Here is a 13089-nt window from a genome sequence, read left to right as displayed (position 1 = left end):
ATTTCCAGCTGCACAAATTGGTGTTGGACCTTTCGTGCTTAGTGACATATAAAAGCCTGGAACTACATGTCCCGGGCATCGGGCAATATGATTTGCAAATTCCTGTATTCTAACCTTCAAAATTTACCACCCCCCCAGCTGCCCTGAATTTTACAATACAGCCAGAAATGGCTGAACATATGCCACAGCTGTGATGCTTTGCTTTGTGGCAGCTGCAGCTTTAATTCAGGCTGCAGAGTTATTCAGTACCGCCTGTCGAGTACAATATGGCCACACCAGTCCCAAACTAAAAGCTTGGCTTGCATTTGCAATGCAGTCCTGCAAGGAAAAATTGCTGTTCAGCAACCAAAAACAGGCATTCAGGAGGCGGCAGTAGCACCCATTGAACGCCTGTAAGCTGCTGTTAATGTTGTCCTATGAAAAGCAATCCACATCCAAATGTGAAAGAGACCTAAGCAGCAGCACAACATTGTATGCAAATGGGTGCAGACATACGCCAACATTCGAGCATCGCAACTATACAGCCTGACACCAGAGTCGGGGAGTACCATGCTGGTCATAAACACTAACAAAGATGCCAACGTTAAGGCTGGGTTCACACTTTTCCAGTGCAATGCATTAATGCACATTTTTCTACATGTTAATGGTATTGCCTTAAAGCGGAGTTGCACTCACCCTGTCAAAAAATACAAGTCAGCAGCTACAAAAACTGTAACTGCTGACTCTTAAAAAACAGCCACTTACCTGTCCCTCGGTTCCATGGTGTGTCCCCCACAGCTCGTTTCACCGGCCGTCCCGTATTCCAGGAGGCCAGCATCTTCAGTGTGGCCACCCAGCTGTGATAGCTTGCGGCTTCACAGCCGGGTACCCACCGTGAATGCGCGAGTAGTGCTGCAGTTCATGAATGGTCCTGTAGTCTTCTGGGACCTGTCACGTGTCCCAAAAGACTACAGGGAGGGAGGACACTTTCTGTTTCCAATCGCCCGGAAGTGGGAGCAGGTACCTGTCAAATTCGGGTACCTGCTCCCCCAAGGTGCCAATCCTTAACGGAGAGCAGTCCTTAAAACAGAATTTCCCCTTTTGGGTGGAGCTCCACTTTAAGGCAGCACATCCAAATGAGCTGGCAACAGGGTGGATAAAAATCAATGATTTTTAAAAAAAAAAAAAAAACGGGTTTTATTTAAATCGGATTTTTTTTGTCTCAGTGGAGATCACATGCCTCTTCTTCACAGCAAAATGTTATAATATGAACAGAATTAAGAAAACACCTTAATCCTAACTTCTACAAACCTATGAATACAGAATCAACCCCTTCAGTGCGAAGTTTCAAGAAGTTCAGTGAATAGAATAGAAACAATATTTTTCTGATTGTTTGGAGTGGAATAGATCTGCACAAGAAGAAAGTGAAACTAAGTGTGAGGAGGAAGGGGCTGACAGTCTAAGTTTCTTAAAATATATATATTTTGTTTAGCCAAATTAGTTAACAAACATGGATGTTTAAGCAAGTAACATATGCTGGAATGTTATTGTTTCAGTTGAATAAATGTATTTAAATTGTTATTATTAATGTAATGATTATTTTTCTCCTTCCTAAGTACAACAGAAAAGTTGTCCAAATATGAATGATTAACCTATTAAACTGGGGATAAAAAAACTAATATGAAAAGTTATTCTAAAAATCTTCATCTACTTGCATATTAAAGTTATACCAGCAAGAATTAGTCTTTATGTAGAAAACTAGGATTTAAATCAAGCCTTACTGACTAGTGATTTAAATTGTGATTTAAATCAGTTTGATTTAAATCAAATCCCCCCTGGCTGGCAACGAAAAAAAACAAAACACTTTTTTCATTTTTGCAAATGAAGCACACCACAAAACGTAGTGTAATTACAGTGTTTTGGTGTGCTGTAATGCATTGGTGCTGTGCTGTGTTGTCTTAGTGCATTGGGGTGCCATTCAAAATGAATGGCAAAGCACTGCAGCAGAAAAGTATGAACCTAGCCTAGGGGCTCATTCACACTTAAATGTACCACTGTGGTGCCTTACTTAACCTGTGTTAACATGCATTGCATTAAAGCAGTCCATTTCTCTCTTTGCCAACACACCACAATGGATGAAAAAATGCACATTTCTCTTTTTGGTAACAATGCAGCGTGGTATATGCATTGCGATGTGCTGCAGTTCATTAGGCTCTACTGTGCTGGATGCCATTTACCATGAATATAAATGGTACTGCACATAGAGCAGGCCCCTTGCCACAATGCACAAGTATGAATGGGCCCCAAAGAACACATCCACACAGGTGAACACAGTCCAACAATAGGGAGGGTTAAAGGGCACAGCTTGCTGGTAAACAAACATAGGAGATCCCCTGTGCCAAACTGATGACATCCATATAGATCAACAATATCCTCCCAACCTGCCTACTGTTCATCATAGACAATGAACTAGGAAAGGCCATCATTCAGGAAGTACAACCATACAGAGTGACATCATCCTCCCATTCTGCCTAAGGTCAGGGTGCACCTTGCTCATCATGAACATTGACATAGGGGATATCACCTTTCAGCAATCACAGCCACACAGACTGACACCATGCTGCCATCTTGCCTAAGGTCAGGGTGTACCTTGCTGGTCATAAACACTGACATAGGAGATGCCAACACTCAGTGATCACACACCTATACAGAATGGCACCATACTCTAATGCTGTCTAGGGCCCAGTGCCCAGCCTGTGACCTGGGGAATGTATGTGTCCCCTTGGCACTTTTTGTGCAGCCCTTGGGGCTCCTTCAGACACTAAGCCGTTTCCTTATTGCCCTGGTGTAGTAGTGATTTCTGCTGTCTCTTCCATCATGCCCGCAGTCTCCGACCGTCTCTTCCATCATGCCCGCAGTCTCTGACCGTCTCTTCCATCATGCCCGCAGTCTCTGACCGTCTCTTCCATCATGCCCGCAGTCTCTGACCGTCTCTTCCATCATGCCCGCAGTCTCTGACCGTCTCTTCCATCATGCCCGCAGTCTCTGACCGTCTCTTCCATCATGCCCGCAGTCTCTGACCGTCTCTTCCATGTCTGCAGTCTATGACCGTCTCTTCCATCAAGCACTGATCTAGGAGATGTCCCCATTCAGTGATCACATCCATACAATGTGAGGCTATCCTCCCACTCTGTATACAGTCAGGCTGCACCTTGCTGGTCATAGACACTGATCTAGAAGATGTCTCCATTCAGTGATCACATCCATACAATCTGAGGCTATCCTCCCACTCTGTAGAGGGTCAGGCTTCACCTTGCTGGTCATGGATACTGATCCAGGAGATGTCACCATTCAGTGATCACATCCATACAGTCTGAGGCTATCCTCCCACTCTGTAGAGGGTCAGGCTGTCCTTTGCTGGTCATAGATACTGATCTAGGAGATGTCACCATTCAGTGAACACATCCATACAGTCTGAGGCTATCCTCCCACTCTGTAGAGGGTCAGGCTGTCCTTTGCTGGTCATAGATACTGATCTAGGAGATGTCACCATTCAGTGAACACATCCATACAGTCTGAGGCTATCCTCCCACTCTGTAGAGGGTCAGGCTGTCCTTTGCTGGTCATAGATACTGATCTAGGAGATGTCACCATTCAGTGAACACATCCATACAGTCTGAGGCTATCCTCCCACTCTGTAGAGGGTCAGGCTTCACCTTGCTGGTCATAGATACTGATCTAGGAGATGTCACCATTCAGTGATCACATCCATACAGTCTGAGGCTATCCTCCCACTCTGTAGAGGGTCAGGCTGTCCTTTGCTGGTCATAGACACTGATGTAGGAGATGTCACCATTCAGTGGTCACACCTTCCCCTCCCAATCCTGCCCAGGGTGTACCTCTCTGGTCGTAGACACTGACATAGGAGATGCCCAGGGCCATACACCACACCACCAGGCTGGCCACGTCCGTGTAGCTGTGCTGTTCTTCCGCGATGAGCAGTGCCAGGTGGACGGGCATCTTGTTGAGCTTAGTTCGGTCCCTCCGGTGTAGGACGAGGTCCCGGTGCAGGTAGGAGCAGTCACAGCGCTGTCTCAGGGACGAGCTATCCGCGGTGTCCTCCAGGCACTGGCACCAGTCCTCCTCCCGCCTTAGATGGCAGTCCCCGTGTGGGCCCTTCCTCCGCTGGAAGGCGATGTCCGGCGGTAGGAGAAGAGCGCCCGCCGCCCTCCACACCCTCCAGTGCCAAAGCCGGAGCCAGGCGAGCAGAGCCCTCTGTGCCCCCAACACCACGTGTACGAGGCGCCAGGCCAGCGCGTACAGAACGGACATGTCTGCCGCTCACTGACACCGGCACCTCACTCTGCTACCATCCCACAGCCATACAACTACAGCACACAGCCCGCAGAGACGCGATTGGTCGGGCTAAAGGGTCGTCACTTCCGCCGGACAAAAAGCTGAGTGACGTGGCCTGCGCCGGTTGGAGCCGGAAACGGTGTAGAACAAACGAGTCGGGGAGTATGAGTGAGCCGTATACGATGACACCTACTGGTGGGTGCAGGAACTAACCAGAGGTTGGAAGGGAGAGCTTCCCAAATCACAGTGTAGTAAAGTGTATGTATACAAAAATAAAAGCCTAATAATAGAAGCGTATCCTTGGCAAACACACGAATGGTAAGGGCTCTGACAGTGCATTGTGATTTGCCACAGGTCAGGTGCAATGCTTTGGCCAATCAGAGCACAGCTAGGCACACCACTGCTAGCTCTGCCCAACTGTTTATATCTGACCGGCAAATGTCAGATAGCGGGTGCTCGGTGGGTGCAGAGCGAGTGCTCGGTGGGTGCAGATGGGTCGTATTGGGTTTATTTCAGCGATTCAGCATCATCATGACAACACTGGACGCCATGATTGAAGGTGGATTACAATGATGGAACCATTTTTCCTGCGGGGATCGTCGGCATGCAACCTATACGGAGTGACACCGGACCCGCTCCAAGAAAAGGTAAGTTGTGAAGAAAGCCGACGATCCCCGCAGGATGGATCGGATCTGCAGATTGAGGATAATGGATCGGAGTCCGATCCTTTATGCTCAATCCGCAGATCCGATCCATTCTACGGGGATCGTCGGAGGGGGTGTCACCAAGTGTCACCGCACCGGGTGACACCAACCCTAGGGACGCCTCTGTCTACCAGCGCTGGTTGACTTAGCAAGGACTCGTGTCTGCAAGCTAAGTGTCTTGAAAAAGCATCTTACAGGGTATACATATCAGAAATTACGTCACAATGCATATATTTCCTCTTTCACTTTCTGTACATTTAAAAGACTTTCTAAGCAGTGCAGAATATGGCCTTGCTAGATAAATTATCTTCAGCTGAAAATAAGGGTGCCAGCTACAGACTGGAACACATTATTTCACAGGAAATAAGGGAGGGGGGAAGTGAGCTGATGACCTTGGTTTACAAACAGATGCTGTTAGAAATGTTAAAACTTAAGGGGAACTCTACAATATTTGGGTGCTGCCACAGTACTATGTAGCCATACACATTCACAAGAGAAGCACTGGGATCTGGTGGTCCCCTTGTTAAAGGAGGCTTCCAGATTCTGATAAGTCACCCCTCGCAGACCCCCACAAACACAGTCCAGCAGGACTGTGGGAAGAAACCCTTGTTCCCATCAACATGGTGACAAGCTTAAATAAATAAAAAATTTGTGGTGTGCTATATTATCATAAATAGAACCATAAGTTTTAGAAACAAAGTGACAGTCCAAGAAATTTTTTTTCCAGATAATAAACGTCCAACCCAGTATATGTTGTGTTATCATCCAGCAATAATCAACACCGTGCTTGACTTGTGACCCCACTTCCTGCTCATTTTAATCATTGACCTATAGATTATAATAGGCTAAAAACACGCTTTATAAGGAAAATGTGTCTCCATATTTCTGATCCGTGAAGTGTTCCTTCCACGTATTATGCTTCTTTAAACTCCAAATCCGTGCAAAATAAAACAAAAACATACCATAGTGCAACACCGTTTTATATAACCAAAAATTAAACATGTTACAGTATCCACTCCAAATTATATGTGACTCTGAATTATGGTAAACATACAGTATATACACTGTTCAAAAAAATTAAAGGACCACTTTAACCGCCTCCCGCCTGCCATATAGTAAAATGACGGACACAAGGAGGTTCTCTCGTTCTGGGAGGGCGTCTTATGACGTCCTCTTATTCTAACCGCGCATGTGCGGCTCTGGGAGTGCGCAGCGCGGCGATCGGTGGTGCGCTGTGTCCCTGGGACACAGCGGATCACCGATCCACAGAAAGAGCCAAAGATGTCAGCTCGGTCATGTGATCAGCTGTGTCCAATCACAGCTGATCACATGTAAACAGGGAGAGCCAGTTATCGCATTTCTCTCTCCACGAGCTGTCACGCTGACAGCTCGTGAGGAGAGGATAGACGGTAATCGGCATTCTTCGGAGGGGACATGTTCACAGATCATCAGAGCACTGATGATCAGTGCGCCCTGATGATCCGTGTAGCCCCAGCAGCGCCACCTGTCAGTGTCCATCAGTGCCAGCTCTCAGTGCTCATCCATGCCACCTGCCAGTGCCACATCAGTGCCACATTTCAGTGCCACATATCAGTGCCCATCTGAGCTGCCTTTCAGTGTCACCCAACAGTGCCAGTCAGTGCCACCTATCAATGCCAGTCAGTGCCACCTATCAGTGCTGCCAATCAGTGCCACCTATCAGTGCCAGTCAGTGCCGCCTATCAGTGCCTGTCAGTGCTGCCTATCAGTGCCGCCTAACCGTGCCAGTCAGTGCCATCTAACAGTACCTGTCAGTGCCACCTATCAGTGCCAGTCAGTGCCGCCTATCAGTGCCATACAGTCAGGTCCATAAATATTGGGACATCGACACAATTCTAACATTTTTGGCTCTATACACCACCACAATGGATTTGAAATAAAACAAACAAGATGTGCTTTAACTGCAGACTGTCAGCTTTAATTTGAGGGTATTTACATCCACATCAGGTGAACGGTGTAGGAATTACAACAGTTTGCATATGTGCCTCCCACTTGTTAAGGGACCAAAAGTAATGGGACAGAATAATAATCATAAATCAAACTTTCACTTTTTAATACTTGGTTGCAAATCCTTTGCAGTCAATTACAGCCTGAAGTCTGGAAGACATAGACATCACCAGACGCTGGGTTTCATCCCTGGTGATGCTCTGCCAGGCCTCTACTGCAACTGTCTTCAGTTCCTGCTTGTTCTTGGGGCATTTTCCCTTCAGTTTTGTCTTCAGCAAGTGAAATGCATGCTCAATCGGATTCAGGTCAGGTGATTGACTTGGCCATTGCATAACATTCCACTTCTTTCCCTTAAAAAACTCTTTGGTTGCTTTTGCAGTATGCTTTGGGTCATTGTCCATCTGCACTGTGAAGCGGCGTCCAATGAGTTCTGAAGCATTTGGCTGAATATGAGCAGATAATATTGCCCGAAACACTTCAGAATTCATCCTGCTGCTTTTGTCAGCAGTCACATCAATAAATACAAGACAACCAGTTCCATTGGCAGCCATACATGCCCACGCCATGACACTACCACCACCATGCTTCACTGATGAGGTGGTATGCATAGGATCATGAGCAGTTCCTTTCCTTCTCCATACTCTTCTCATCACTCTGGTACAAGTTGATCTTGGTCTCATCTGTCCATAGGATGTTGTTCAAGAACTGTGAAGGCTTTTGTAGATGTTGTTTGGCAAACTCTAATCTGGCCTTCCTGTTTTTGAGGCTCACCAATAGTTTACATCTTGTGCTGAACCCTCTGTATTCACTCTGGTGAAGTCTTCTCTTGATTGTTGACTTTGACACACATACACCTACCTCCTGGAGAGTGTTCTTGATCTGGCCAGCTGTTGTGAAGGGTGTTTTCTTCACCAGGGCAAGAATTCTTCGGTCATCCACCACAGTTTTTTTCCGTGGTCTTCTGGGTCTTTTGGTGTTGCTGAGCTCACCGTTGCGTTCCTTCTTTTTAAGAATGTTCCAAACAGTTGTTTTGGCCATGCCTAATGTTTTTGCTATCTCTCTGATGGGTTTGTTTTGTTTTTTCAGCCTAATGATGGCTTGCTTCACTGATAGTGACAGCTCTTTGGATCTCATCTTGAGTTGACAGCAACAGATTCCAAATGCAAATAGTACGCTTGAAATTAACTCTGGACCTTTTATCTGCTCATTGTAATTGGTATAATGAGAGAATAACACACACCTGACCATGGAACAGCTGAGAAGCCAATTGTCCCATTACTTTTGGTCCCTTAAGAAGTGGGAGGCACATATGCAAACTGTTGTAATTCCTACACCGTTCACCTGATTTGGATGTAAATACCCTCAAATTAAAGCTGACAGTCTGCAGTTAAAGCACATCTTGTTTGTTTCATTTCAAATCCATTGTGGTGGTGTATAGAGCCAAAAATGTTAGAATTGTGTCGATGTCCCAATATTTATGGACCTGACTGTACATGAGTGCTGCCTTTCAGTGCCCATCAGAGATGCCTGTCAATGCCCATCAGTACCACCTACCAGTGCCTCCTCATCAGTGCCCATCAGTGCCACCGATCAGTGTCCATCAGTGCAGCCTATCAGTGCCCATTACTGCAGCCTCATTGTCAGGGCATGCTCCTAATGAGACGATGGATGGTGTCCTGGGGTATTTCCTCCCAGATCTGGACCAGGGCATCACTGAGCTCTTGGACAGTCTGAGGTGCAACCTGGCAGTGTTGGATGGACCGAAACATGATATCCCAGAGGTGTTCTATTGGATTTAGGTCAGGCGAGCATGGGGACCATTCAATGGTATCAATTCCTTCATCCTCCAGGAACTGCCTGCATACTCTCACCACATGAGGTCGGGCATTGTTGTGCACCAGGAGGAACCCAGCACCCACTGCACCAGTGTAGGGTCTGACAATGGGTCGAAGGATTTCATCCTGATACTTACTGCAGTGGTGTAAACTAGGCTCACTGGAATACATTCATTTTTCTTGCATGTGCATGTATACTGCATTTATGCTGCTTTTAAAAAAGCACCTGACTGCATCTTGTGTAAATGAGCCCTAAAAGTAACATTTTGATTGAATGTTTCTTTAAATGAGCAGACAACCCTTATTTATACTCAATAAGCTGCAAATAGAGGAAAATCTAATTGAAGTTTTACTTATATTTTAGTGTGCTTAATCTATGCTCTGCAAAGTAACAAGTTAAAGAAATGTTAAACCCAAAACTAAAATGTATTATCCCTAAAATAAGAGTAAAAAAGAAAATTGTATCAAATACTGCAATTTTCCTTTCCTGGCACCGACCCATAGCAGCATATTACATGTATGCTGCCATGTTGGCACCAGGAAAATTGTATCAAATACTTATTGTAATTTTCTTTTTGTGGCACCAATGCATGGCAGAATACACATAGTATGCTGCCATCGTGGAACCAGGAAAAACTGTAAGTGCTTAAAGCAGACCTAAAGGCAAGAATACTGACCTATGCTCTCACAGTCTGACATCCACGAGGTCCCTTGCCGCCTCCAGCACCTTCTCCCCAGCTTCTCCAGGCTGCCAGTCTTCAGCCATCTTGACTGCCAGTGCAGGATGGCATCACTCCCGCGCATGAACAGAAATCATTCATCCTGGCACACTGGCATTGTACTGGAAATGTAATACTGGAGCGGTGTATGTGCAAACGTGTTAGCTTGAGCTCAGCTTTAAAGTGGTTGTAAACCTCAGAAATGAAATGTGAACAAAGCAAATCCCTCTATAGTGTCTACTTGTCTCAGTTAGGTGTCATTTCTGTCTGCTGCTTCATTCCTCTGCTATCAGTATGAATCACTTCTAACAAGTTTTCCTGACAAATGGTGACAGGAGAGGGAGCTTCAGCACACAGCCTGTGATTGACAGCCTTAGCATTGTTCCTGTGTGCTGTGTCGAAGGGGGGTGTCTCTTCCCTGCAATCAGCTTTCAGAGCTCTCCTCACTGAGCTCTGCAGTGTGTAATTTCAGTCCCCCCCTGTTTTCTGACAGCTCAGACAAGCTTTATAAGTTCTGGACTTTGAATAACTGTAGAGGACTTCCTAGTGCTGGACATAGTTGGGGTGTAGCAAAGGAAAGAATACCCTACTTGAATAGTGGGGAATAAATCAAACCAGTTGCTTTGCCCTGGATAGGAAAATAAGTTTGATTTAAAAGAAACCTTCCATGATAGAAACATAGAGGCTGCCATTTCTGACCTTCTCTTCTTTCCTGACCACATGGCTTTAGTACTTGGAGTCACTGAGTCACTGAGACAAAATGAGTATACAGATAAGGCCCTCTGACTTTCTGATGACTTTTTCTGAGCCTCTGCCTGAAAAAATGCTAAAGGCAGGTATTTGGCATAAAAGCCAGACAACTAGCATTTTTAGAAGGAGGTCAGCCATGGCAGCCCATATATTTCTCTCCGGAAAGGAGACCTGTCATAAAAGATATATAGAAACATCCGGCTAACAACCTGTTGGCAGTCTTTTATGTTTCAATACAATGCAAGTCACTGACGTGGAACAACCATGCAATAAGTAAAATGTCAATGAAACCTGGACTCTATATCTGCATACTTGCGAGAAGGTAATGACTCAGAGATCACAGAAATCAGTTAGTAGGTATGGAGTGGACCTGACCCTGCCAGCCATATGTTGTTGGGGGGAACAATGAATTAGACTGGATTGAAACCCAGTGCTGATTGCTGTTTTTCCTCCCAAAGATAAACAGCACAAGTAACATCTAACAAAGACATTCATTTTCTCCCTCTAGCCCAGTGGTTCTCAACCTTTCTAACGCCGCGACCCCTTAATACAGTTCCTCATGTTGTGGTGACCCCCAACCATAAAATTATTTTCGTTGCTACTTCAGAACTGTAATTTTGCAGTGGGAGGAATAGTGCCCCATCATTGGTATCAGTGGGAGGAATAGTGTCCCATCGTTGGTATCAGTGGGAGGAATAGTGTCCCATCGTTGGTATCAGTGGGAGGAATAGTGTCCCGCCATTGGTGTCAGTGGGAGGAATAGTGCCCCATCATTGGTATCAGTGGGAGGAATAGTGTCCCATCGTTGGTATCAGTGGGAGGAATAGTGTCCCGCCATTGGTGTCAGTGGGAGGAATAGTGCCCCATCATTGGTATCAGTGGGAGGAATAGTGCCCCATCATTGGTATCAGTGGGAGGAATAGTGTCCCATCGTTGGTATCAGTGGAAGGAATAGTGCCCCATCGTTGGTGTCAGTGGGAGGAATAGTGCCCCATCATTGGTATCAGTGGGAGGAATAGTGCCCCATCATTGGTGTCAGTCGGAGGAATAGTGCCCCATCATTGGTGTCAGTGCGGGGAATAGTGCTCCATCATTGGTGTCAGTGGGAGGAATAGTGTCCCATCATTGGTGTCAGTAGGAGGAATAGTGCCCCATCATTGGTGTCAGTGGGAGGAATAGTGTCCCATCATTGGTGTCAGTGGGAGGAATAGTGCCCCATCATTGGTGTCAGTGGGAGGAATAGTGCCCCATCATTGGTGTCAGTGGGAGGAATAGTGCCCCATCATTGGTGTCAGTGGGAGGAATAGTGCCCCATCATTGGTGTCAGTGGGAGGAATAGTGCCCCATCATTGGTGTCAGTGGGAGGAATAGTGCCCCATCATCGGTATCAGTGGGAGGAATAGTGCCCCATCATTGGTGTCCGTGGGAGGAATAGTGCCCCATCATTGGTATCAGTGGGAGGAATAGTGCCTCATCATTGGTATCAGTGGGAGGAATAGTGCCCCATCATTGGTGTCAGTGGGAGGAATAGTGCCTATCATTGGTGTCAGTGGGGGGAGGAATAGTGCCTATCATTGGTGTCAGTGGGGGGAGGAATAGTGCCCCATCGTTGGTGTCAGTGGGGGGAGGAATAGTGCCCCATCGTTGGTGTCAGTGGGGGGAGGAATAGTGCCCCATCGTTGGTGTCAGTGGGGGGAGGAATAGTGCCCCATCGTTGGTGTCAGTGGGGGGAGGAATAGTGCCCCATCGTTGGTGTCAGTGGGGGGAGGAATAGTGCCCCATCGTTGGTGTCAGTGGGGGGAGGAATAGTGCCCCATCGTTGGTGTCAGTGGGGGGAGGAATAGTGCCCCATCGTTGGTATCAGTGGGGGGAGGAATAGTGCCCCATCGTTGGTGTCAGTGGGGGGAGGAATAGTGCCCCATCGTTGGTGTCAGTGGGAGGAATAGTGCCCCATCGTTGGTGTCAGTGGGAGGAATAGTGCCCCATCGTTGGTGTCAGTGGGAGGAATAGTGCCCCATCGTTGGTGTCAGTGGGGGGAGGAATAGTGCCTATCATTGGTGTCAGTGGGGGGAGGAATAGTGCCCCATTGTTGGTGTCAGTGGGGGGAGGAATAGTGCCCCATCGTTGGTATTAGTGACACAAATGATGGGGCACTATTCCTCCCACTGACACCAATGATACTTACCTTGCTGACCCCTGCTCCAGCCTGGGCTCGCTCTCTCCCTCTCCCATCTACAGCCTGCAGAAGCAAAATTTGCACTTACCTGTCAGCTGTCTTCCTTCTCTGGCCTCTCTCCTCTTCACTCGGTCCTGCAGCTCCCTCGATCTTCTTCGATCTGCGCGCTCTGCCGCTCGGCTCCTCCTCTCCAAGCTCCACCTCCTCGCCGGTGATTGGCCGCCTGTGTGCCTCTCCTGAGCTACAGTTCCGGTGGCCAATCAGCGGCGAGGAGGCGGAGCTGTTGAGTGATCCCGGAGGTGTGGCCAGGTTACAGGGGCAGCATATCATCCCGCCCACAGATCGCGAGACAGAGCAGCGGTGTCTCGGTTCCTAAGACCATCGGAAATATGTTTTCCGATGGTCTTAGGCGACCCCTGGGAAATGGTCGTTCGACCCCCAAAGGGGTCGCGACCCCCAGGTTGAGAACCGCTGCTCTAGCCCTTTCCTTGTTGACATAAATAGGAATGTTTTTCCTAGCCTGATGTTCATATTTATGGACCCAATGGCCATTGGGTGGGGAATGATCGGACAACTTTTAGTTT

General features: G+C 47.2%; 1 protein-coding gene across 1 annotated transcript in view; it reads right to left on the bottom strand.

Moving 5' to 3' along the window:
• Positions 1–4419, bottom strand: part of LOC149446012 (dehydrodolichyl diphosphate synthase complex subunit nus1-like) — a 28837-nt gene extending 24418 nt beyond the window's left edge. The window contains exon 1 of the mRNA XM_089653151.1: positions 3879–4419. Within this exon, the coding sequence (XP_089509277.1) occupies positions 3879–4311 (433 nt within the window). The 5' untranslated portion in view covers positions 4312–4419. The remainder of the gene's footprint in view (positions 1–3878) is intronic.
• Between the last annotated feature and the right edge of the window lie 8670 nt (positions 4420–13089).

Source organism: Staurois parvus, unplaced genomic scaffold (assembly GCF_062004578.1).
Source record: "Staurois parvus isolate SC_StPar_1 unplaced genomic scaffold, SC_StPar_1.0 ptg000703l, whole genome shotgun sequence".
NCBI lineage: Eukaryota > Metazoa > Chordata > Amphibia > Anura > Ranidae > Staurois > Staurois parvus.
This window is presented reverse-complemented; position numbering and strand designations above follow the sequence as displayed.